The 27,397-nt window shown below is 44.2% G+C and overlaps 1 protein-coding gene across 1 annotated transcript in view; it reads left to right on the forward strand.

Annotated features, from left to right (window-relative positions):
- The window catches only part of LOC311149091 (guanine nucleotide exchange factor DBS-like), a 64,140-nt gene that overhangs the window by 33,718 nt on the left and 3,025 nt on the right, over nucleotides 1–27,397 (forward strand). Inside the window, exons 16-33 of the mRNA XM_084186202.1 lie at nucleotides 611–677; nucleotides 2,724–2,839; nucleotides 4,901–4,970; nucleotides 5,066–5,158; nucleotides 5,235–5,327; nucleotides 5,990–6,115; nucleotides 6,839–7,063; nucleotides 7,691–7,783; nucleotides 8,100–8,178; nucleotides 9,245–9,299; nucleotides 9,442–9,539; nucleotides 17,025–17,123; nucleotides 22,595–22,681; nucleotides 23,410–23,484; nucleotides 23,849–23,938; nucleotides 24,277–24,392; nucleotides 25,439–25,551; nucleotides 27,067–27,164. Coding sequence (XP_084042328.1) covers nucleotides 611–677; nucleotides 2,724–2,839; nucleotides 4,901–4,970; nucleotides 5,066–5,158; nucleotides 5,235–5,327; nucleotides 5,990–6,115; nucleotides 6,839–7,063; nucleotides 7,691–7,783; nucleotides 8,100–8,178; nucleotides 9,245–9,299; nucleotides 9,442–9,539; nucleotides 17,025–17,123; nucleotides 22,595–22,681; nucleotides 23,410–23,484; nucleotides 23,849–23,938; nucleotides 24,277–24,392; nucleotides 25,439–25,551; nucleotides 27,067–27,164 — 1,793 coding nt within the window. The remainder of the gene's footprint in view (nucleotides 1–610; nucleotides 678–2,723; nucleotides 2,840–4,900; nucleotides 4,971–5,065; nucleotides 5,159–5,234; nucleotides 5,328–5,989; nucleotides 6,116–6,838; nucleotides 7,064–7,690; nucleotides 7,784–8,099; nucleotides 8,179–9,244; nucleotides 9,300–9,441; nucleotides 9,540–17,024; nucleotides 17,124–22,594; nucleotides 22,682–23,409; nucleotides 23,485–23,848; nucleotides 23,939–24,276; nucleotides 24,393–25,438; nucleotides 25,552–27,066; nucleotides 27,165–27,397) is intronic.

Raw genomic sequence — 27,397 nt, forward strand, 5'->3', positions numbered from 1 at the left:
CCCCAGGGGATCAATGAAGGCATCTGTCCATAATATTTATTCACATGATGCTGCCCTGTCTTCCAAAATCGATATGCACATATCTTATTGTGTTGGGACTTATGACGCAGTCACCTATGATATGACAGATGCTTGCCTCTGTGAGAGTGGCGGGTGCTTTTGGAGGAGCTTTATTGACCTATAAAATGTGGCCATACATCAAACACTACTCAGTGTCTCGATGGGCTCGTGATGGCACATAAAAATCAAGACCTCAGAACTCATACAAATGTGCACATTAAAGGGGCCATTAAAGTCTGGAAATGTTAGCTTTGCTGAAGATCGTTGGTTTTATGACAACCTCCTCGGTTAATTCTCCAAAGGTCTTGTTTTTCCCCCTTGTACCTCCTGTCTGGGGTGCTGTGCTGCTGTTTCTAGCAGAGCCTCTTTTGGGTTTGGACAATAACCTGATGATGATGATCATTTAGAACTTTGACAAAGCACTTGGTATATGAGTGGTAGTTGATGTCTTCATTATGGGTTTTATTAATCTATCTGCGCTGACAAATATGACTAAAGGGCTTCTCTGTAATTGGTGTGTATTGACGGATCCTGTATTTTTCCTCCCCAGACACATCATGAACGAGCTGATTGAAACTGAGAGGCTGTACGTCGAGGAGCTGCAGAGCATCATGGAAGTACGTTTGTTACTTTAATTGTCTCTCTCGTGACTGAAATGCTGTCAGTTAGTGGCAATAATGTCAAGGAGACAGTAGAGAAAGCGCTCCTTTCTCTGCTAACTGCACCTAGGGAACATAAAACCCTGTTCTAAAAATCGAATTGACTGCCAGTGTAAATGTTGCATTAGATCTGCCCATTTCAGAATACTGTGTGAACTTTTGTTGAACTTAAAATGTGCTGGCTTTGTTGATTAGATGAGACATTAGGCTACTCAAACTGTCAGTGATTGATTGATTCATGTTCATGTAATGTTCATTCAAGTGTTACAGTGGGGAAAAAAGTATTTAGTCAGCCACCAATTGTGCAAGTTCTCCCACTTAAAAAGATGAGAGAGGCCTGTAATTTTCATCATAGGTACACGTCAACTATGACAGACAAATTGAGGAAAAAAATCCAGAAAATCACATTGTAGGATCTTTTATGAATTTATTTGCAAATTGAGGTGGAAAATAAGCAATTGGTCACCTACAAACAAGCAAGATTTCTGGCTCTCACAGACCTGTAACTTCTTCTTTAAGAGGCTCCTCTGTCCTCCACTCATTACCTGTATTAATGGCACCTGTTTGAACTTGTTATCAGTATAAAAGACACCTGTCCACAACCTCAAACAGTCACACTCCAAACTCCACTATGGCCAAGACGAAAGAGCTGTCAAAGGACACCAGAAACAAAATTGTAGACCTGCACCAGGCTGGGAAGACTGAATCTGCAATAGGTAAGCAGCTTGGTTTGAAGAAATCAACTGTGGGAGCAATTATTAGGAAATGGAAGACATACAAGACCACTGATAATCTCCCTCGATCTGGGGCTCCACGCAAGATCTCACCCCGTGGGGTCAAAATGATCACAAGAACGGTGAGCAAAAATCCCAGAACCACACGGGGGGACCTAGTGAATGACCTGCAGAGAGCTGGGACCAAAGTAACAAAGCCTACCATCAGTATCACACTACGCCGCCAGGGACTCAAATCCTGCAGTGCCAGACGTGTCCCCCTGCTTAAGCCAGTACATGTCCAGGCCCGTCTGAAGTTTGCTAGAGTGCATTTGGATGATCCAGAAGAGGATTGGGAGAATGTCATATGGTCAGATGAAACCAAAATATAACTTTTTGGTAAAAACTCAACTCATCGTGTTTGGAGGACAAAGAATGCTGAGTTGCATCCAAAGAACACCATACCTACTGTGAAGCATGGGGGTGGAAACATCATGCTTTGGGGCTGTTTTTCTGCAAAGGGACCAGGACGACTGATCCGTGTAAAGGAAAGATTGAATGGGGCCATGTATCGTGAGATTTTGAGTGAAAACCTCCTTCCATCAGCAAGGGCATTGAAGATGAAACGTGGCTGGGTCTTTCAGTATGACAATGATCCCAAACACACCGCCCGGGCAACGAAGGAGTGGCTTCGTAAGAAGCATTTCAAGGTCCTGGAGTGGCCTAGCCAGTCTCCAGATCTCAACCCCATAGAAAATCTTTGGAGGGAGTTGAAAGTCTGTGTTGCCCAGCGACAGCCCCAAAACATCACTGCTCTAGAGGAGATCTGCATGGAGGAATGGGCCAAAATACCAGCAACAGTGTGTGAAAACCTTGTGAAGACTTACAGAAAACGTTTGACCTGTGTCATTTCCAACAAAGGGTATATAACAAAGTATTGAGAAACTTTTGTTATTGACCAAATACTTATTTTCCACCATAATTTGCAAATAAATTCATAACAAATCCTACAATGTGATATTCTAGAAAAAAATTTTTTCTCATTTTGTCTGTCATAGTTGACGTGTACCTATGATGAAAATTACAGGCCTCTCTCATCTTTTTAAGTGGGAGAACTTGCACAATTGGTGGCTGACTAAATACTTTTTTTCCCCACTGTATGTGTAAAGCCATGTGGAGCCATGTGGAGGACTGGGTTTTATTGGGTTCAGATTATCACAGAGGCGTTGACATTATCATAGTTTTCACTGAGCCATTACTCATTGGCTTTGAATGTGATTTTTTTCTCCAGGGGTACGCTGCCGAGCTGGACAACACAGAGCTTTCCCCCCTCATCCCCGCAGCTCTGGAGAACAAGAAAGATGTGCTGTTTGGCAATCTCCCAGAAATATATGAATTTCACAACAGGTGACCTAATTTCCTCCATCTCTTTCTGAATTGCATTTCCATATTCAGTGAGTGGACAAATGTACCTGTGACATCAAACGAAAAAAGGATTGGCATGGTCCCCATCCCCCCTGCCACATGATGACAATCCTGAGAGATATCGTTTTTCCTCTCACCTGTCTCCCACGGCTAACAACTGCTCTGAACCTTACCTGTTTTTAACACATTCCTGCCATGCATTCATTGGCTGCAGGCACTCACATGGAACAACTGGTTATTCGTTTATTTTCTCCCACTGTTTGGGAAGTTTATTCCCCCATTTTTCACTTGAAGCTCTATATAGAACACATTGTACCGCTATGTCAACTATGAAGGCTCCAAATAACATGCCTTATCACCGGAGGGGTATGCTACAAAGCAGAATCAATAAGTTAAGGCGTCCGCATGCTTCCCATCCGAAACAGTTTGGAACAGTTTGTGCATATATTCTGATGACATTTTGTGATGTTTTGGTCTTTGGGCAATTTTTTTTTTTGGCTGTTCGTGCCCATAAACATGTTTATCGAGGCAAGCCGAAGTTCTACGCCCCTTCGTCGGTAATTGGTCAACAGTAGGGAATCTTCTATTAAGTGTTTGTTGTCATTCAACGAGAGACGACTCATTTTCATGCACATTTTTTTCACTTGAGAAATACTGCACCAAACATCCTAGTTAGATGTAAAACTGCACGACTAAGATCTCTTTGGCAAAAACATCCACATTTAATGACATATTTCTTGAGTTCTCTTAGATTAATTCGGACTACGGCGTCTCAACATGGACAAACAGTACTATTGCTACTTTTTTCTCGTTTTTCAAGCGAAGGTCTTTTCAAGCGAAGGTCAAAGGTATGTGAGCACACTCATTCGGTTCGCCTAGCCGAGTTCGCCAGCCGAACTGAAGCATGCAGAAGCATTTAGCCAGCTAACTTTGATGAACAAACAGATATCTACTGATTTTCTGGTTTATTAGGAAAGCTAAACTAAGATATGTACTTTTGGTTGTTGTGTCAATCAGACCATGCCTATTTCAAGCTTATCTTTCTAAAAATGAATACGTTATGTCAGAATATTTAGGTAAGTTAACTGGCAGAGTCGTTGATCTTGCTTTGTAGTATACCCCTCTGAGCAAGAAGTAAAAATAAACAAACAAATCCTGCGTTGTGATTGGCTGAGAGAGCTCAATTGACAGTGGGCCCTGTATTGTCTTGGGGTTTTTGTGTTCTAGGCGTGACATCCCATGTGATGGACACCCATTGTTCTGCAAGGCCCTGTGATCACTCCCTCTCAGGTGGGGTTAGGTTACAGTGAGAGGGACAAACAAAAGGTTCCACAGGGACCCATAGAGCTCCACACCACATGGGCATTCATTATTATACTACACCTGTTCTAGCAGACACATTCACGTGAACATATCCCTTCACCCCCTCTTTCTGACACTGCTGCTATTTCCAGTTTGTCCATATTTCTAATACAATGACAATATCCATAACACATAGATATCAGATATATCAACATTTCAGTACCAGGGTTTTAGCTCTTAACACTATCATTTGATTATCAGTGGATCATTTCTGTTGTGTAATGTTTTATCTCTACTCAGCTAAATACTGTCCAGTGTCCATAGCTGAAGGACTTACTGTATTAACTCCTTGGTGTGGAAATGCTTATGGAGTTAAAACCCAGGACAAACCCCCAAGCAGGATACTAATGGGACACTCATTGGGAAGGCTCAGTGTTCAGTAGGTTAATTCAATCTCAACTGTAGGGCCTCACAAAAATTTCCAACCTTGTTCAGACAGGCATCCACGGCTTCCATAACTTTACACATCACAGACGTTCCAAACAGAAGTGCACAGACTCTGTCCATCAGCTATAATTTCCCAACCTAATCTTTACTCTTCACTTCCCAGCATAGGAAATGGCAATCTAATTAATGTGCAATTGTATCCAATGTTATACAGTACTTTATGTGCCTTGTAAGGGCAAACAGGAAATGTGTTGAACTTTTTAATTGAGTTGACTTCATCCTTCTTGTTCGCAGGACATTTTTCAAAGAGCTTGAAAATTGCATGGAGAGGCCAGAATTGGTGGGGACCTGCTTTTTGAAAAGGGTGAGTTCCTTGTGATGTCATTTGGAAGCTGAAGACTGTTACTGTGCTGTTATAGTGTGTTGTATTGCTAAATCTCTGTGTCTGTCTCTCTCCAGAAAGAAGAGCTGCAGATCTATGAGAAGTACTGTCAGAACAAGCCCCGCTCAGAGGCACTGTGGAGACAGTGTGGAGACAGCCTGTTCTTCCAGGTGACTCCCATTCCTTGGGTGTCTCAGTGTTGTGTAAATGATTGCAACTGGAAACATTCTGTGTTTGTTACTGCAGGAATGTCAGAAGAAGCTGGACCACAAACTCTCCCTGGATGCCTATTTACTCAAGCCTGTGCAGAGGATCACCAAGTACCAGCTGATGGTCAAGGCAAGTTTATCACTGAGATTAATCTTTCAACTCAGCACTATACAATCACAGGCTTATTGACATTCTAGAGCAACACACAGATAACAGATATGATGCAAATGTCTTCATTGCTCAAACATGCTCCTTCACTGCCCAAGGGCTAACATGCTAAGCACTTCCTTCAGACTGATCTGATTGGAAGACCTTAACTCTCAAGCAGAGGAAGCTGGTGGGAGGAGCTATATGAGGACGGGCTCATTGTAATGGCTGGAATGGAATTAAGGAACGGCGTCAAACATGAGGTTTCCATATGTTTGATACTGTTACATTTTTCCATTCCAGCAATTACAACAAGCCAGTCCTCATATAGCTCCTCCCACCAGCTTCCTCTGTTCTCAAGTATATGCATTTCTCATGCCTAGTGCACCTTATCTTGCTGTATAATCACCCACACAGAGAGGTCAAAACCTGTGGCCATGTGTCTGAATAGACACAGATGAATGGATATTGAATAGTAGAAGTGTCTGTTGCTCTCAGAGTAGTTTATTTGCAGTAGCCTGTGTGGTTTGAAAGACTTCATTCTTAGCCTAGGTCTGTTGTTTGTGTAGGGGTAAGCCAAAAACTGAAAGATAAATAATTTATCCCACTTGGCTTTGTCCTGACGGGCTCTGTTCCCACTCTAGGAGATGCTGAAATGCAGTAAGAACCAGGAGGGTACTGCTGAGTTGGAGGAGGCCCTGGCCACCATGCTGGACATCATCAAGTCTGTCAATGACTCCATGCATCAGATTGCCATAACGGGATTCGAGGTCAGTAGTTTCAAGTTGTATTAGTCGTATAATGGACAGGATACACATCGTATACACACCGTCCAACGAAATGCATACTTGCAGGTTCCTTCTCGACAATGCAAAAACCATAAGAAATAATAAAAGATAAGAATATGAACATATAATAGATGGCTCAGTAGAATAGAACAAACATTTTAACATAAGTAAGGAAGGCACAATTTATAGTCCAATATTTACACGTGAAGGGGGGATTGGGGGGCAAGTGTTTGAATTGTGCAGAATGTGTTTTACATTCTGCTACCAATTGCGCAGTATGGTTGCAGCAGTTGTGATTGTTTTGTGTGTGGATAAGTGTATATCTGTGTGTGTGTGAGTGCATGTGTGCTACAGTGCAGGTAGCCAGTCCAGTTCAAGTGTTCAGCAGTCTGATGGCTTGTAGATAGAAGCTGTCTCTGAGCATGTTGGTATCAGACCTCATACTCCAATACCGTCTGCCTGACGCCAAGGGAGTGAACAGCTCATGGCAGGGGTGTATGACTTGGCTGGAGTGAAGGGTTTGAAGAATCAGTTCGATTTAGATCCTTACTGTTCCTATCTTAGAGTGGATCTGCTGGGCTGTGACAGGAAGTCCTGCTGTTAATGAGTTTGACTAATCGGGTGGAGAGAGACTGTCATGGCTAGGTGTACTGTATGTGTGAGGGTGTGGGACTGATGTCCTCTGTGTGCCTCTCCCACCCCCAGGGGAACCTTAGTGAGCTGGGCAAACTCCTAATGCAGGGCTCGTTCAACGTGTGGACGGACCACAAGAAGGGCCACAGCAAGGTGAAGGACCTGGCCCGCTTCAAGCCCATGCAGAGGCACTTGTTCCTCTACAATAAGATGCTGCTTTTCTGTAAGAAGCGGGAGGAGACCACAGACGGACACGAGAAGCCGTCCGCCTCCTATAGCTTCAAACACTCTCTAAAGGTGAGGTTGGCTTGTGCGGTTAGTTCCTTGTTGGACAAACATAACAACCGCTCAACTGAAATTTGAATGGTTTTAACTGTCCGTGGGGGTATAATTCTCACCATCCTCCACTTACTTATATGGAAACTTTACAGTGGCTCTCTCAGATCCCCTGAGAACCTTGGTATTCACTGTCATGACACATATTTAAATTCAAGCTTATCTAGATGCAGCCAGGGCAGGAAACCGGGCCCTGAGATGACAGGACCTCCTTTCATCAATGGGACACTGGGACAACCCTTTGTTTTCTAAAGGAAACCTTTGATGAACTTGTATTCTTCTCATTCTCGCTGATATAAAGTACTGTGCATGTAATAAACTTTGACTGTCAATGAGTAATGGTGTTCATCACTTAATAGGAAAAGACAGGTTTCAGCCCAGGGCTGCTTCAGGATAGTGCCATTCAATTTGAATTAAAGCTGAACTAAAAAGCTGTAGCAGTTCACATTCATTGGAAGAATACAAGGGCCTCTGAGCAGGATTCAATCTTTAAATTCTTCTCTTTACGTGTGTTTGTGTGAAGCTGCAGGGTAAATCTGAAATATAAAGCTGTCACTGTTGTTAATCGCAGCCTTGCCCCTGTTTCAGATGAGTGCTGTGGGAATCACCGAAAATGTCAAAGGAGACATTAAGAAGTTTGAGGTCTGGTATAACGGCAGAGAGGAAGTTTATATCATTCAGGTACATGTCCATATAGTTTCTCTGTTTAAAAAGCTTCCGAAAAGCGTTCTAATAAGAGGGGGGTTGTGATTCAGCAACATCCTTTTTCTAAGAAGCATACCTCTCACTCCTGAGACATTTGTCATAATGACATCAAATGCCTGTTCTGTATGATATTCTCCTTTTGACCACTTGGTGGCAGTGTTGTCCTACTGAGAGTAGCCCCTCAGATGTCACTACCACTGAAACATCCACTGTCTGGTGTGAGGGAGGCTGTACAGTTAAACCTCAGAGGGTGTATATATATGTATGAGTGTGTGTTTGTGTGTCTCCCCAGGCTCCCTCCATGGATGTGAAGAACATGTGGGTGTCAGAGATCCGGAAAGTTCTGACAGGCCAGCTCGAAGCTTGCAGAGGTATAGAGTGTGTGGGGATTCTGTGTCTAGGCATATTTATACCACCCTCTCAGCTCCCACACCTGACACCTGAACACAGCCCTGAAGCCTCTCAGAATGGTGATGTGAATGTTAAGCGGGGGGGGGGGGGGTCGGGGTTGGACCAGTGTTTGAGAACACATACCTGACCAGATGGTACAGTCCACACATTCCTCTCCTCCTGTCCTCTCCCTCCGCCCCCCTGGTAGTTTGCATCAATCGGCCCATGTTCCGCTCCGAAGCTCCTGACAGTCAGGAAAACGACCCTCTCTGCACTGTATACTCTCAGCTTAACTGACAAGCTGTGTGTGTGAGAAGGAGAGAGAGAGAGAGAGAGAGAGAGAGAGGGTGTATGTGTGAGGGGACTGAGTAATGACACAGCTGCCCTCATATGAAGCAGAGAGAGTGGAAGAGGCTCTGGCCTGATGGAGGGCTGGATGTGATTTACGCCTGTCTCTGCTGGCAAGTGGTGGGAGGGGAGCATGTACAGCAGCATAGAGCAGCACACAAGATAAGCCAGTGTTAAAAATCCCAGCGACATGGGGTTTGTGTAATAGCAGGACAAGGCACTGGCTTATACTGCAGCTGTTTTGATTTGATTCCTCCCCTGGGCCTTGGCAGTCAACTGTCCTGTCCCTCCTGTTAAAGACACAGATTAGTGGCTTCTATTCTGTCTGCACCATTGTTTTGGCCCACGGCTTCTGGTCTAACTACACTGTTTTGGCCCACGGCTTCTGGTCTAACTACACTGTTTTGGTCCACAGACCCTCCTGTGGCTTATGTAACTCCTGGGATTTCTCCTGTGTTATCGCCTGGCATTGAAACATAGTTTTATCAACCTGCTTTTGACTGCAGGTTTCTCACACAGTCCTTGTGTGATGTACACAAGCATGCAAACACCAAACAACAAACACACACACTTGCATACCTAAGATCTCACCCAATGAATTCACCTCACTGACCTTTTTATGTAACCTAAACTAATATCCTGTCATTCCATTGAAAATCTGTTCTATTCCAATAAATAACAATTCTCCTCCATTCACAGAGGCTAGTCAACTCCATCAGAAGATCACTGAGAATGTGTGTCATGCTCCTATGAGGTAGAGTACTTGGTCTCACAACGTTTTCATCGTGTGTGATTGAATGGCGGCAGCGCACAGATAATCTCAAGCATAGGGAATGTAATACTTCTATAGTGGCTGTGTGATTGACTGTCCCATATCGCTCCTCTCCTCCGCTCAGAAACATGCGCAAAATGGCCCTGAGGCAGTCAGACTCGTCTAGCCCGGAGACGGGCTTCAGAAGGAGCAACCCCAGCCCCAACATGAGACAGAAACGAGGTGAGCGATCACACAGCTGCTGACGGCCCCCGCCAACTAGGGCTGTGGCGGTCATGACATTTTGTCAGCCGGTTATTGTCATGTAAAAGACTGCCGGTCTCACGGTAATTGACCGTTAATTAACATGAACATGTTTAGCATCTCCAGGCCTCCACGCATACAAGCCGCTGATGCGGGCCTTTGGAACATCTACAGTCCATTCGGAAAGTATTCAGACCCCTTGACTTTACAGCCTTATTCTAAAATTGATTAAAATGCTTTTTTTCCTAATCAATCTACACACAATACCCCATAATGACAAAGCAAAAACTGGTTTTTAGACATTTTGGCAAGTTTATTAAAAAGAAAAAACTGAAATATCACATTTACATACGTATTCAGACCCTTTACTCAGTACTTTGTTGAACCACTTTTGGCAGTTATTACAGCCTTGAGTCTTCTTGGGTATGACGCTACAGGCTTGGCACACCTGTATTTGGGGAGTTTCTCCCATTCTTCTCTGCAGATCCTCTCAAGCTCTGTCAGGTTGGATGGGGAGCGTCGCTGCACAGCTATTTTCAGGCCACTCCAGAGATGTTCAATTGGGTTCAAGTCCAGGCTCTGGCTGGGCCACTCAAGGACATTCAGAGACTTACCCCGAAGCCACTCCTGCGTTGTCTAGCTGTGTGCTAAGGGTCGTTGTCCTGTTGGAAGGTGAACCTCCGCCCCAGTCTGAGGTCCTGAGCGCTCTGGAGCAGGTTTTCATCAAGGATCTCTCTGTACTTTGCTCCGTACATCTTTCCCTCGATCCTGACTAGTCTCCAAGTCCCTGCCACTGAAAAACATCCCTACAGCATGATGCTGCCACCACCATGCTTCACCGTAGGGATGGTACCAGGTTTCCTCCAGACGTGACGCTTGGCATTCAGGCCAAAGAGTTCAATCTTGGTTTCATCAGACCAGAGAATCTTGTTTCTCATGGTCTGAGAGTCCTTTAGGTGCCTTTTGGCAAACTCCAAGCGGGCTGTCATGTGCCTTTTGCTGAGGAGTGGCTTCCATCTGGCCACTCTACCATAAAGGCCTGATTGGTGGAGTGCTTCAGAGATTAATGTCCTTCTGAAAGGTTCTCCCATCTCCACAGAGGAACTCTGGAGCACTCCCTGACCAAGGCCCTTCTCCCCCGATTGCTCAGTTTGGCCGGGCGGCCAGCTCTAGGAAGGGTCTTGGTGGTTCCAAACTTCTTCCATTTAAGAAGGATGGAGGCCACTGTGTTCTTGGGGATCTTAAATGCTGCAGAAATGTTTTGGTACTCTTCCCCAGATCTGTGCCTCGACACAATCCTGTCTCGGAGCTCTACGGACAATTCCTTTGACATCATGGAATGGTTTTTGCTCTGACAGCACTGTCAACTGTGGGACCATATATAGACAGGTGTGCCTTTCCAAATCATGTCCAATCGATTGAACTTACCACAGGTGGACTCTAATCAAGTTGTAGAAACATCTCCAGGATGATCAATGGAAACAGGATGCACCTGAGCTCAATTTCGAGTCTCACAGCAAAGGGTCTGAATACTTATGTAAATAAGGTATTTCTGATTTAGAAAACCCTGTTTTCGCTTTGTCGTTATGGGGTATTGTGTGTAGATTGATGAGGACATTTTTTAATTTAATTTAAGGCTGTAACGTAAAAATGTGGAAAAAGTCAAGGGGTCTGAATACTTTCCGAATGCACTGTACATTTAAAAAAAAGTATAATAAATCAATTTAATATACACCATCACAATAAATCCATTATTTATTTTAGTCAGTTAAAAAATATATATATATGTATTTCAGAAAAACAGAATATGAGTTGGCCTACTGTAGGCCTATGTTATCTGGCTATGCCCAATGACATAGGCTGTAGGCTTGTTCATTTAGCTGACAAGATATGCTTGTAAGTCTTGTGCCATTATTTTATATGATTTTATAGTAAGAAGAATATAATTGAACAGCTGAATAAAATAGAAAGGATATTTTTCCCATTAGGGATTCACTGCGCGTATGAAGTGGCTATGTTGAGTGTAAAAGAGATGATCTGAAACAGGTCTTATATGCTAGATTTATAGTTATTTGGCAACTTTAGTTGTAAATGATACAAACCTCAGAATGTCTTAGAAATCAAATACATGGGCTGCATGGTGCGAATGGCGCTTTCCCACCGGTCCGTTTTGTAGACTACTTCGGTTTTATAGTGGAGCATGTGTTTAATATGAGCAGCTGAGAAATAAATATAAGATCACTTACACTACATGACCAGAAGTATGTGGACATCTGCTCGTTGAACATCTCATTCCAAAATCATGGAGTTGGTCCCCCTTTTGCTGCTATAACAGCCTCCACTCTTCTGGGAAGGCTTTTGACTAGATATTGGAACATTGCTGCAGGGACTTGCTTCCATTCAGCCACAAGAGCATTAGTGAGGTTGGGCACTGATCTTGGGCGATTAGGCCTGGCTCGCAGTCAGCGTTTCAATTAATCCCAAAGGTGTTCGATGGGGTTGAGGTCAGGGCTCTGTGCAGGCCAGTCAAGTTCTTCCACACCGATCTCGACAAAGAATTTCTGTATGGACGTTACTTTGTGCACAGGGGCATTGTCATGCTGAAACAGGAAAGGGCCTTCCCAAACTGTTGTAGCGTTAAGATTTCCCTTCACTGGAACTATGGGGCATAGCCCGAACCATGAAAAACAATCCCAGAACATTATTCTTCCTCCACCAAACTTTACAGTTGGCACTATGCATTCGGGCAGGTAGCGTTCTCCTGGCATCTGCCAAACCCAGATTCATCCACCGGACTGCCAGATGGTGAAGCGTGATTCATCACTCCAGAGAACGCGTTTCCACTGCTCCACAGTCCAATGGTGGCGAGCTTTACACCACTCCAGCCGACACTTGGCATTGCGCATGGTGATCTTAGGCTTGTGTGTGGCTGCTCGGCCATGGAAACCCATTTCATGAAGCTCGACGAACAGTCATTTTGCTGACGTTGCTTCCAGAGGCAGTTAGGAACTCGGTAGTGAGTGTTGCAACCGAGTACAGATGATTGATACATGCTACGCGCTTCAGCACTTGGCAGTCCCGTTATGGGAGCTTGTGTGGCCTACCACTTCGTGGCTGAGCCGTTGTTGCTCCTTGACGTTTCCACTTCACAATAACATCACTTACAGTTGACTGGGGCAGCTCTAGCAGGGCAGAAATTTGACAAATTGACTTGTTGGAAAAATGGCATCCTATGACGGTGCCATGTTGAAAGTCACTGATCTCTTCAGTAAGGCCATTCTACTGCCAATGTTTATCGATGGCGATTGCATGACTGTGTGCTTGATTTTATACACCTGTCAGCAACGGGTGTGGCTGAAATAGCCGAATCCACTAATTTGAAGGGGTGTCCACATACTTTTGTATATATAGTGTATATCACGTCACGCATCAACCACTGTTTGAGGAGCATGCACTCGCTGGTGATATTCCGCCCAAACTCTATATGCCATGGGCTCTCCAACCTTGTTCCTGCAGCTACTCAGTGCTTAATTTGGAAAACCAAGTGAAATCTGTTCGGGAACATCGATAGTAACATGTTTTCACAACAAAACATATTTCACTAAACTGTTGACAGCCCGTCTGCGCGCTCGAGAAAGGAATAAAGGAGAGAGAGGAGATGGAAACGCATGGTGGGTGAGATATTCTATATAGCTGTGTCACCCAATTAATTATGAAAATATAAAAAAATGCTCAATTACTAGGCTATTCAAAATACTAATTCACTAATTGTAGGCTAACTGTAAGCCGCACTGCACAATCAATGAATCAACAGCATCGCCTAGGGCTATACGTTCTCTCCCAGACTCATGGATATACATTTTGGAGTGTAGCATAAGGTAACCAGTCCATCCAGTATGCATAATAATACAGTCCACACTCAAAAGGCGATTACTCAAATTTGTTTAATTTTGGTGTATAGGCTTGACCAATCATGTACCAAAGACATCTTAAATCAGTTTAGTTTTATGTTTTTCTGCCATGTGTAATATGCGGTAGGCTATGTATTGTATAATAACACAATCATAATTTTAATTCCGTTTTTTTTTTTCGGGCTTGGGCTCATAAGCCTATGCATATACATAAGATCTAATATGGGTATGGGTGAAAGCGCAGTCCATTTTGTTGTGTTAGGCTTTGAAACACCCACAACAACTATGTTTTACATTTTTTCAACCTGCTGTTGAACTTCTTTCTTGAAATTGATGATTGCAGTGAGGTGAGTTTTAAAAGTACTATAGGCCTTCTGTTTTGATGATAAGTATTTGATGTGATTTTCGATTGCATTTTGCATTGATGTCAGAGTGGTTAGAGGGACAATAGAGCCATGAGTACCCGGTCATTAGGACCAGAGGGTCGTTAGCAAGTTGGGTACTACCAAAGCATGTCCGAAGTGCGTAAAAGGAGATTACCGTGACTCACGTGGAATTTACTGTGGTCATGATTTATGAGTGGCGGTAATACGGTCACCGCAACAGCCCTACCGCCAACCAACGAGCCCTGCCAAACCAGCATCCACTCAGCTGCGCTCACTGGAAACAAGAGGCAGCATCTGCCATCTACAAATTATCCCATAATGGCATTATGAAAGACACAAGACTGATGGCACAATTAGCTGGGATGTTTTATCTGGGCTTTAACTCTGACAGTGATAGTGAGAGATGAGAGGATGGATGTATTACTGGCTCCGTCTGTCTGTCTCAGCATCAGCCCCAGCCAACCCCTCACCACCACTCCACTCTGATTGTTCACTACACTGGCTCAATATACTGGCAGATGAGGTAACAGGTACGATTTCACGCTGTGTAGAGCCCGGCGGCAGGGTGCTGGTGCATCACAGTGAGAGGGACCTGGGCTAACGGTAGTCTGTCTGCCAGGGAGCGGGTGGTGGTGGTTAGGAGAGGAGAGTTGCTCTTTGACTCTGGATGTGGTCGGTGGCTGGACTTCACTGGCTCGAGGAGTAAGTGTATCTGACAGGTGCTTAGTCTTGGGTGCATGGGGGCCTTTATTACCCCCACCACGGACTCAGAGAAAATATTTCCCCTTCTCCTCTATGGGAAAGGAATATGACAGAAGCTGTTGTAGTGTTGAGCTTTACCACAAACAAAAATAATTCTGTTCCAACCTTACGCTAAAGTCATACAGTTATGCAGGCGTAGTACAGTACGGGTTTGACTCCGATGAGATTTGAACTGTGGTCTGGTGGGATTTTTTGCTTTGACCCATATGTAGCTGATGCCAACCATTTCCCTGATTTGGGTCTGTTTCCTTTTTGGGTCAGGAAACATGACCCCAAATACTGTCGTTTCACTAGTACATCTCACTATACCTCCCAAGCAATGTGCCCTCAATTATTTTGGGGTATTGAGCCTATCTTAGGTCTTGTGAGCGGAAACTTTAATACCCTTACAGTTTTAGACAGCCACAATAACCTATTGGCTACTGTCTGAGCATAATGTAGGCTTACCAACAAAACCAATGGAGCAAATCCCATAACATTTTCACATAGAAATAGCTTTTGATTTCTATGATATATCCTACAGTAGCCTATATGTTGTGTTCAATGCAGGCCTACATTGCATGATACTTTTAAAAACGTTTTTACATTATGAAGGGCTTGATATTAATTATTTTTTATTTGGTTTGTAACACCATGACTGTAAATTGCATTGTATTGTGTTGTATGATGCAAGAAACCACTTTACAAAATAAAATGTATTATTATTACCATACAGAGATTTAGACAATGTAGACTACCCCACTGCCTATTGACTTATTTGCATATTCAAGCCTGTCTCAAAATACAACACTGCCCCTTTAATTAAGACGTAAGTTTTTTACTTGACTGGCTTTTCAAAGACCTACAAGTTTTGTGCTCTTGTAAGAAGCAGTAACTCACCATTGAAGACCTATACTTATCTAACTAGCAAAAAACTAACTAGCAAAGAATATCAACAAATGTGCACACCCGCGGCTCTGCGCTGTGATCTGAACAGCGCATTCACTCGCGGGTGAAAGATCGCTCCTGGGCTAGCTACCCCTACCAATAGAATTCTACTCGGTTGCGCTCTGGCTATGCCTACAACAAAACCACAGACTCAATCTTGCAAAGTTAGATTGTTGATTCGATCACAGAAAAACGTTAATATATATAGTGCAAACTAATGGGGTGAACTCAGTGAAGTTCAATCTTGTGTCCGCGCGGCATGGCATTTCTTCTGCGCGGCAGTCCTGGAGGAGGTGCGTGCGCCGGGCACGTGCGCAGCTTAGAGGGAACATTGCTCCCAAGTCTTCTGGGGTTAGTCTGACCAGCTGTTAGATTCTGCCAACCAGTGGAGGCTGCTGAGGGGAGAATGGCTCATAATAATGGTCGGGACTGAGCAAATGGAATGGCACCAAACACCTGGAAACCATGTGTTTGATACCATTCCACTGATTCCTCTCCAGCCATTACCACGATCATGTTCTCCCTAATTAAGGTGCCACCAACCTCCTGTGCTGCCAAGGTTACGGTATATACCACGCTCACATTCTCAGTCAGTCTACTGGATTCTCTCTCATAGTTATCCAAATGCGCCGATTTATTTTCTCATCTCAACATCTCCCGAAGGCCAGAGTAACCTCTGAGGAAAGAAGAAGCAGCTGCGTTGACCTCTCTCTGTTTGGCACTTTTTTCAGAGGTGTGATGTTGGTGAGATGAGGTGAACCTGGAAGTTGTGATTATTTTGTGTTCTCACAATCAGAAGGTGATAATTATGTACAAGATAATATGGACATTTTGAACGCCCTCCAGGGCATGTGGTTAAAGTGTCCTTGAAATCACACACACAAGTCCGCTTTGAAAATATACATATTTATTGTGTGAAAGTGTCTTCTAGGGTTGGCATTGGCAGGCGTCTAAATCCTTATACCGATGCAGTTACAGCATTATTGAGGAGGACTCTTCTCTTCCTAATGCAGGTTGTGTTGTTGATGGAGCATAGAGGGGTCAATCATGGGTCAGGTTTAGTCCATATGGTGAAAGGCTATAGGGAATTCCATGCCAAGCTTATTATGCATCTCAGAGCTCTGTCAGTGTCGTGTTTAGAACAGAGAGAGAAACCCTTTTGGTGGGGATGAGCAACGACCTTCTGTCTCCAGCATGATCTTATAAACATGCTTTTTTACAACCTTGTCAGCACTCTTCAAACTTGTGAACATATGCATCTATTTTCAGAAATAGGTTAAGGTTGGTCTACCTGTGATCTTTGAATCAGTTTTCATGCAGACTAAAGTGTGGGTGATTGAATAGGGGTCAATGTCTCCAAAATGTCCAGGGTTGTCATGGTATCCATATTACTCTTACAAAGTCGTCCCTCAGGCTTTCTCTCTACCCCCTGCTTCTGCCTCCTCATTCACCGTTGTCCTCTCCCTTTCCCTCCCTAGCTGATGCTTCTGCCACTAATAACCCTGACCACAATGGTGCTCTTGCTAGAAAGCGTTTCACCTTGCAGGGCCTCTCCAACAGAAGGTCTCTTCCCTCAGGTAAAGAAGCCATGACATCTCCACTGACCTGCTCACCCTGTCCTTACCACCACTCCATCCTAACTATTGACCTTGGCTTCATCCCCTCTTTTGAAGAGGTCCCACTCATTGTGATGTGAACAACTTCACCTGCTCTCATTCATTGTCATTGTTGGTCATCTCATCCCTAGCCTGCTACTCTGCGTGTCGTGGTGCAGCAGGCAGTGCTGCTAATACATACAGGCACTTTCGCTCAGAGCAGAGAGCTATTGTACTCCCCTCTGTATTTATTTGAAAAGGGAAGCTAAAACTTTTAATTTTGCTCTATACTCCAGCATTTTGGATTTGAGATCAAATGTTTTATATGAGGCGACCGTACAGAATGTCACCTTTTATTTGAGGGTATTTTCATACATATCTGTTATACCGTTTAGAAATGAAAGCACTTTATGTATCTAGTCCCCCCATTTGAAGGTGTCATAAGTATTTGGACACATTCACCTATAGTGTATTAAAATAGTACAAAGTTTAGTGTTTGGTCCCATATTCATAGCATGCAATGACTACATCAAGCTTGTGACTTTACAAACTTTTTGGATGCATATGCAGTTTGTTTTGGTTGTGTTTCGGATTATGTTGTACCCAATAGAAATGAATGGTAAATAATGTATGGTGTCATTTTGGAGTCACTTTTATTGTAAATAAGAATATGTCTCTGAACACTTTTACATGAATGTGGATGCTACCATGATTACGGATAATCATGAATTAATCGTGACTAATGATGAGTGAAAAAGTTAGAGGCACAAACAGGGCCGGTTCCAGGCATAAGCGGTCGCTTAGGGCCCCCTGCTGCTAGGGATGTCAGCTGGAAATGTGTGGATTGGTAGTTAGTCTAGGATTTCACATTTTCAGGAGTTTAGTTACTAAATGAGAAGGTCAGGCTACAACGAGCAACCGACAGGTAGGCTGTTATTTAATTTGGCTGGCTAGCTAACATGGATTTGATGCAGTAAAGACGGGCACTGCCAGATGGGATGATGGATAACCTATGGCATTTACAAGTTTGTGTAACTAGCGCGAGTCTGTGTCTACTTTTTCGCTCTCTCCCTCCCCGGGGCACCATCTCTCCCGAGTCGCGCAATCTGCGCAGCAGACAAGTGTCCATTTTAAACAAAGTTACAGAAAAATGTCATGAAATCATTTCAAATGCCCATCCCTAGTCTAGAACAACCTTGGCGTCTAGGCAATGAAAACACATGAAGGCTACATTCTCAGCCTTAGTAAATGTCAGCCTGTAATGCTCTATGCTCTTGACATTTAAACACATATTAAATAGTTTTTTTGAAGAGGATGGTTTGATTCAAGGTTTTTCTGTTTTTAGTGGTTAGGGTTCACTTCAAGGCACACAAAAGCATAATGAACGAAGGCAGAGAACTCTCTCCACAGAATACATCCTTAACCACAATACTGATAGCTTGGAGCTACATCAGATGTTTAACAGCATACTGCTTTTAGTTAAACAAACAAATTGAATAGGGAGATGGGTTTATTTCATTATTGTTTTATTACCACTTTGGCACTATTGCAGAGGTATTGTGGTTTGTAAGTGGGCAATAACATTACAGTGTATACTACAGTGCCTTGCAAAAGTATTCATCCCCCTTGGCGTTTTTCCTATTTTGTTGCATTACAACCTGTAATTTAAATTGATTATTATTTGGATTTCATGTAATGGACATACACAAAATAGTCCAAATTGGTGAAGTGAAATGAAGATTATTTTTTTCTCCAAATAATTCTAAAAAATAAATAACGGAAAAGTGGAGCGTTTATGGCACCACAACAAAATATGGCACCACAACAAACCTGCCAAGAGAGGGCCGCCCACCAAAACTCACGGACCAGGCAAGGAGGGCATTAATCAGAGAGACAACAAAGAGACCAAAGATAACCCTGAAGGAGATGCAAAGCTCCACAGCGGAGATTGGAGTATCTATCCATAGGACCACTTTAAGCCGTACACTCCACAGAGCTGGACTTTACAGAAGAGTGGCCAGAAAAAAGCCATTGCTTAAAGAAAAAAATAAGCAAACACGTTTGGTGTTCGTCAAAAGGCATGTGGGAGACTCCCCAAACATATGGAAGGTGGTACTGTGGTTAGATGAGACTAAAATTGAGCTTTTTGGCCATCAAGGAAAACTCTATGTCTGGCGCAAACCCAACACCTCTCATCACCCCGAGAACACCATCATGCTGTGGGGATGTTTTTCATCGGCAGGGACTGGGAAACTGGTCAGAATTGAAGGAATGATGGATGGCACTAAATACAGGGAAATTCTTGAGGGAAACCTGTTTCAGTCTTCCAGAGATTTGAGACTGGGACGGAGATTCACCTTCCAGCAGGACAATGACCCTAAGCATACTGATAAAGCAACACTCAAGTGGTTTAAGGGGAAACATTTAAATGTCTTGGAATGGCCTAGTCAAAACCCAGACCTCAATCCAATTGAATCTGTGGTATGACTTAAAGATTGCTGTACACCAGCGGAACCCATCCAACTTGAAGGAGCTGGAGCAGTTTTGCCTTGAAGAATGGGCAAAAATCCCAGTGGCTAGATGTGCCAGGCTTATAGAGACATACCCCAAGAGACTTGCAGCTGTAATTGCTGCAAAAGGTGGCTCTAGGGGGGGGGGGGGGGTGAATAGTTATGCACGCTCAAGTTCTCTGTTTTTAGTCTTATTTCTTGTTTGTTTCACAATCAAAAATACACTGCTCAAAAAAATTAAGGGAACACTAAAATAACACATCCTAGATCTGAATGAATGAAATAATCTTATTAAATACTTTTTTTCTTTACATAGTTGAATGTGCTGACAACAAAATCACACAAAAATGATTAATGGAAATCAAATGTATCAACCCATGGAGGTCTGGATAAGGAGTCACCCTCAAAATTAAAGTGGAAAACCACACTACAGGCTGATCCAACTTTGATGTAATGTCCTTAAAACGAGTCAAAATGAGGCTCAGTAGTGTGTGTGGCTTCCATGTGCCTGTATGACCTCCCTACAACGCCTGGGCATGCTCCTGATGAGGTGGCGGATGGTCTCCTGAGGGATCTCCTCCCAGACCTGGACTAAAGCATCCGCCAACTCCTGGACAGTCTGTGGTGCAACGTGGCGTTGGTGGATGGAGCGAGACATGATGTCCCAGATGTGCTCAATTGGATTCAGGTCTGAGGAACGGGCGGGCCAGTCCATAGCATCAATGCTTCCTCTTGCAGGAACTGCTGACACACTCCAGCCACATGAGGTCTAGCATTGTCTTGCATTAGGAGGAACCCAGGGCCAACCGCACCAGCATATGGTCTCACAAGGGGTCTGAGGATCTCATCTCGGTACCTAATGGCAGTCAGGCTACCTCTGGCGAGCACATGGAGGGCTGTGCGGCCCCCCAAAGAAATGCCACCCCACACCATGACTGACCCACCGCCAAACCGGTCATGCTGGAGGATGTTGCATGCAGCAGAACAGTCTCCACGGCGTCTCCAGACTCTGTCACTTCTGTTACATGTGCTCAGTGTGAACCTGCTTTCATCTGTGAAGAGCACAGGGCGCCAGTGGCGAATTTGCCAATCTTGGTGTTCTCTGGCAAATGCCAAATGTCCTGCACGGTGTTGGGCTGTAAGCACAACCCCCACCTGTGGACGTCGGGCCCTCATACCACCCTAATGGAGTCTGTTTCTGACCGTTTGATTAGACACATGCACATTTGTGGCCTGCTGGAGGTCATTTTGCAGGGCTCTGGCAGTGCTCCCCCTGCTCCTCCTTGCACAAAGGCGGAGGTAGCGGTCCTGCTGCTGGGTTGTTGCCCTCCTACGGCCTCCTCCACGTCTCCTGATGTACTGGCCTGTCTCCTGGTAGCGCCTCCATGCTCTGGACACTACGCTGACAGACACAGCAAACCTTCTTACCACAGCTCGCATTGATGTGCCATCCTGGATGAGCTACACTACCTGAGCCACTTGTGTGGGTTGTAGACTCCGTCTCATGCTACCACTAGAGTGAAAGCACCGCCAGCATTCAAAAGTGACCAAAACATCAGCCAGGAAGCATAGGAACTGAGAAGTGGTCTGTGGTCACCACCTGCAGAACCACTTCTTTATTGGGGATGTCTTGCTAATTGCCTATAATTTCCACCTGTTGTCTATTCCATTTGCACAACAGCATGTGAAATGTATTGTCAATCAGTGTTGCTTCCTAAGTGGACAGTTTGATTTCACAGAAGTGTGATTGACTTGGATTTACATTGTGTTGTTTAAGTGTTCCCTTTATTTTTTTGAGCAGTGTATTTTGCATCTTCAAAGTGGTAGGCATGTTGTGTAAATCAAATGATACAAACCCACCAAAAATCCATTTTAATTCCAGGTTGTAAGGCAGCAAAATAGGAAAAATGCCAAGGGGGGTGAATACTTTCGCAAGCCACTGTATGTCATCATTTGTATGGTGATAATCTAATACTGTATGGTTGGCTCCATCCCTGATGGAGAGCAGAGCAGGCTAGCTAAAGCTGAAGAGAAATAGACACTGAGGGGGTGATGTTATTGCACTTATTGGCCTGCCGAGGTAACTCCTCGCTGTGAACTTGTTGTTGATAGATTTAATCTTGTTAGCATATCCCACCCATGGATTTCTCATCTGCGCCTGTGAGGATGCCGCCACCCACTAGCAATGCCATGCACTTCCTCATGTCTCGTCCATTCATTGCACGTTTCTCAGTTCAACAGACCAGGGTTTCCCAAACTCGGTCCTGGGGCCCCCCCTAGGTGAACGTTTTGGTGGGGGTGGACAGAGTTTGGGATACACTGTCACAGACAATTTCCTGCCTGTTTGAACTCACTAATTTGATACAACTAAGAGAAATTAATAAACTTAAAAGGGATAGTGCAACATTTTGGCAATTTACCTTTTTCTACTTACCCATAGTCAGATGAACTCATGGATACCATTTTGATGTCTGCATACAGTTTGAAGGAAGATAAAGGTAGTTTGTGGAGCCATTGCTAACTAGTGTTAGTGCAATGTCTGGAAGTCTACAGGAACATATAGCATGCTTAAACTTTCTTCAAACTGCACGCAGATACATAAAAAAGGTATCCATCCAATCTGTAAGTCGCTCTGGATAAGAGCGTCTGCTAAATGACGTAAATGTAAACGTAAAAAATGTGTTTATCTGACTCTGTGTAAGTGGAAAAAATTGCTTAATTGCCAAAATGCCACACTATCTCTTTAAGCTGGACAGCATGTAGTGAGGAATCAACAGTGACCGTTATCACCAAGTCTTGTATAAGATCAGGAATCAATCCAGAGAAAAGGTAGGACTCCTCAAAGCAATATGCTCCTTTAGCCTTGCCATTGCCTTGCCCTCTCTCCCGCCCTCCCTCCTCTTCTTCTGTGCCCAGCTAATTGCTAACCCTTGCCTTTCACAGCCGAGCCTTCATCTAAGGAGACGGATGTCGCACGCCGCTTCTCTGTAGCCTCCTCTATCAGTGTCTCTGCCACCAGCCGCACAAAAGGTACCTGATTGCCTGCGGTCTCTTTCTTTTTCTCTCTCCACCCGTCGCCATCAAACTTTTGAAAGTGTCTGAGAGCAGGCACCGACAGGTTAGTGAGGGAGCTCTTTGAGAGAGAGAGGGAAGGGAGAGAGAGCTAGAAAGGTAGAGGGGAGTAGTCAGCTAAAGTAATGAGGGAAAAAAAGTCATTTTCTCAACAAGTTCTACCCATTTATGACTCATGAAATGTATGAGGTGCATGAATAAAATCAGTCTTTCTCAGAAATGAAACAAAATGGAAAAGCGAAAACACTGAATAGTCTTTTTTTGAGAAACCATAGTAATAAAATGTACATTTTGAAAAGCTGACATTTGGAATGTGGGGTGACATTCAGAGCTGCTAAGCAAGTGCAATTGTTGTTGGAATTTAGATAAGAACTTAATTTCCCCATGAAAAATATTCTTATGAAATTCTCCTTGAACTATATTCCCCTCTTAACAATCAAGCATTTCAATAACTTATAATAATAATTTATTCAAATTTTATAGTGCTATTCATTACATAATGAAATCTCAAAGTGCTGTAAAGCAACAAAAAACAAGCAATCTAAAAGCATCATTCATCATCAAAAGTAGATCGACTTATGAGCAATGGAAACTGAGGATGTACATTAAAATAGATTTTGGTTCACTGTCTCAATAGATCTAATTTTCCACTAATGCTTCGACCTTGCATTCATTGTCCCTGACAGGTCCTCCTTCATCTAATGTTAGAAAGACCAAAAGACATGAGATAAAAAGTGATCCAACACCATTCGGTTATGAAGGTAGCTATAGCGTCACAGTATGCACTGGGTCTGTGCATGTACAGCCTTGTCTTTGTTAATGCGGACTGCTTTGTATTTTGGTTGTGTGTACACGTGTTTGACTTTGTATGTGTCTGTGTACGTGACTGTGTATTGCCTGCTCCGTTGTGATTCAATGTGATGCATGGTATGTATTAGTTATTCGTGTGGCACAACAAGTGCTGAACAAGAATACTTCATATTAACAGGCCTCTGCTTGCCTTGTTGCTGGTAATGAGTCAGTGTGGCTGTGGAGCGATGATGACTCCTTTATGGATTTCTGCATGCATATATCAATTCCCTGAATGGCATCCCAGTGGTCTGTAAAGAGCTCATTTCCTCCCAGATACATTACGCGGTGCTATCCCTGCTGTGAGCAGACACAAAGGCACTACAAGCACTGATTCAGCCGTGCCTAGGTCCACTTCTCAACCAGGTAATGGAAAAGTGACTGTGTATATTCTTCTTTTCCCATTTTTACAGTTTGGGTTTCAAGTTTGTGTGGGTCTTTTTTCACATTGAATGTCTTGTGGTATGTGGTACCCTTTTCAGTTGGTTTGTTGCATTGTGTGTGTCCTTGACATATTTTCAACTTCTTCACACCTTTGACTGTCAGTATCCATTTTCAGAATGTTCAATGCTTCTGTTTAATGGGTGGATTTCCAAAGCAGTGAATGTGTAATGCCATGTCTTAAGACGAACATGTTCACTTCTTCTCGTCAACTGAAGGGTTAACAAGACCTTGTCTTCTTTCTGTGTGCTCTATTTCTCTAGGCTGGACTCAACGGTGTTTGCCTTCAATGGACACAGAGGACTTTGAAACCATCCACTCGAGTGCAGAGGAGCTCTCCAACTCTTCGGATGGCGAGGAGGAGTCCAGTAATAAAAATGTAAGTTGGGTTAAATAAATCCTGAAAGGTAACTTCATCCCCCTACATCGTGTTGCTCTTCTTAAATCCTTCCAAACCCCGGGAAAGAAATCCTCTCCGCTTAATTATTTCCCACCATCACACATCTCGTTAACGCAGGCTGACGACTTGACATTTAAAAGACCAAAAGGACCTGGGATTAGCCTAGTGCGGTTCTCCCCAGCGCCTCCGGATTTTCTCCTTCCATTACAATCTGTCTGATGTATGAGAGACGGAGATCTGTTTTAATGGAGGGCCTCATCATAACTCCACCACCCTGAGACGGATGCTAACAACTCCCCCACCCTGAGACGGATGCTAACAACTCCCCCACCCTGAGACGGATGCTCACAACTCTGCCACCCTGAGACGGATGCTAACAACTCCCCCACCCTGAGACGGATGCTCACAACTCCGCCACCCTGAAACGGATGCTCACAACTCCGCCACCCTGAGACGGATGCTAACAACTCTGCCACCCTGAGACGGATGCTCACAACTCTGCCACCCTGAGACGGATGCTCTCAACTCCCCCACCCTGAGACGGATGCTCACAACTCCGCCACCCTGAAACGGATGCTCACAACTCCGCCACCCTGAGACGGATGCTCACAACTCCGCCACCCTGAGACGGATGCTCACAACTCTGCCACCCTGAGACGGATGCTCTCAACTCCGCCACCCTGAGACGGATGCTCACAACTCCGCCACCCTGAGACGGATGCTCACAGCTCCGCCACCCTGAGACTGATGCTCACAACTCCGCCACCCTGAGACTGATGCTCACAACTCCGCCACCCTGAGACTGATGCTCACAACTCCGCCACCCTGAGACTGATGCTCACAACTCCGCCACCCTGAGACTGATGGATGGACCTGCTGTGTACACACACACACACACACACACACACACACACACACTAAAGTAACACACCATCACGTACAAAGACAAACTACAACTACAAGGATAGGGTATCTCTTCTAAATCACCTCTCCTTCTCCGTTCTCTCCCCACTCTCTGCTCAAAGGACCATGATCGCTTCCGTGTCCAGTTGACATACGAGTCGAGGACGGCGCAGGACCTGTCTCTGGAGTCAGGAGATTTAGTACAATTCCTGGAGGAGGCAGAGGATGGCCACTGGTGAGTGATGGTAGCACACACTCTCTCTATCCTTTGTACACTCCATGAGAGTCCCAGAGAGAAACCATTTCTCCTGCTGTAGTGAGAGGGACCCAACTCAACAGTATAAAACAGCCATATTTGTCCTTGTTCCTGTACTGTTTTCACACAGACACACTGCCCATCCCAATCTCTTCACTGATTGAAACCCTGTTGAAAAAATGTATAACTAATAATAACAATGTTGTTCAGAGTTCCCTTAGGACTAAAAGTAGGTGCTATGTAGTTTTAGATTAAAAGTTAGGTTTATGATTAGTTATTTCGATGAGGCATTCAGGATATTAAAGCATAAATGTTGAGTAGATCTGTACATCCCAGTGGCAATGAAAACACAATGCCTAAATGAATAATAGATCTGTCTGTTCGATTCATCCCACGACTATGAGGAGTGGTTGTCTTCTCACAGAAACAGCCTGCAGAATCCATTGCAAGCCAGGGTGGATGAGAGAGGGATTGTGATTTCACACAAGCTTTCGCAGTGCATTTTGGGGTGACTATATACCCATTAGATTAAAGCTGCACTTAAAAATGCTTTGAATATGCTCATATTTCATCACCTCATACATATTTCATATTTTCTTCAATCTCATCTTTTCTTTAAAACCGTCTTCAATCATTTGCGTCTTTGGTTTCTGGCACTAAAACGTCTCACACAACCCTCTCTCCTCTCCTCTTCAGCAGTCAGTGATCTGAAGTATTTATCCGTTTTTCATGGAAGGGAGTCTGTACTGTACAGAAGTTTCCACAGGACCGCAGGTAGCCTAGCAGTTAAGTGCGTTGGGCCAGTAACCGAAAGGTCACTGGTTCGAATCCCCAGAGCCGACTATGTGAAAAATGTGTCTGTGCCCTTGAGCAAGGCACTTAACCCTAATTCGCTATCTGGATAAGAACGTCTGCTAAATGTCTCAAATCTAATGTAAATAGATGCTCAGGTTGACTTTTCCATGGAACCATCCATTAGCATGTGGATGATTCGCAGCAGGCCAAGGCCAGAGAGTGGTTGTTTCAAGTTTTAAGTTGCATTAGTCGTATGTACGGTATACACATGGTATACACCGTCCAACGAAATGCTTAATTCTGCTAGGCAGAGCTCCAGCTGCAGAGCCTTTAGAGTGCACAGACAGAACGCTGGGAGTATGAAATACCTATATGAAGCAGTACAGAGGCTCTGGACAGAATCAACTGTCGGAAGCAGCACCAAGCAGCAGCACAACCAATGAATACACAAGCTTTCCATCACACGAAGCAGGGTGTAAAAAACGGAAACTTTGGACTTGACAGTTCATAGACAAGATCACAGAGAGAACTCCTGATCAAATACTAAGTAAATATGTTAGATTTTACACTCCCAGGGCCCCTCCAGCTCTCCCTAGTGGCAGTAATCCAACTCCCAGTCCCTCTCTGATCATTTCTATTGCAGCGCGAGGCCCTGCACCAGCCTTTCCATTAAAGCCTACATTCTCTTTCATGTTTTAGGCCAGTCAAGAATCTTATTACTCAGAAGACAGGTCTGGTACCGCCCAGTATACTTCAGACAGCAGCAGGAGGTGGTCACTCATACAGTAACACTACTGGTATTTCTGACTAACCAACATCCACTGTAAAATGCTGAGGCATTCCTGGCATTGCAAGAAAACATACCCTATAGCTCAAAGCGGTAGTTTGATTCGGTGCTTAGGGATTTGGCGGGGTGCATGCTTGGGAGGACGGTAATGGTAAACTAAGCTTTTGGCTGTGTGGTGAACAAGCAGAGCATGATGTTATCCATTTCAGCATGCTCTCTCTCTCCCCTCCCTCCCTCCCTCAC

Source organism: Coregonus lavaretus (assembly GCF_964263955.1).
Source record: "Coregonus lavaretus genome assembly, chromosome: 21".
Taxonomy (NCBI): Eukaryota; Metazoa; Chordata; class Actinopteri; order Salmoniformes; family Salmonidae; genus Coregonus; species Coregonus lavaretus.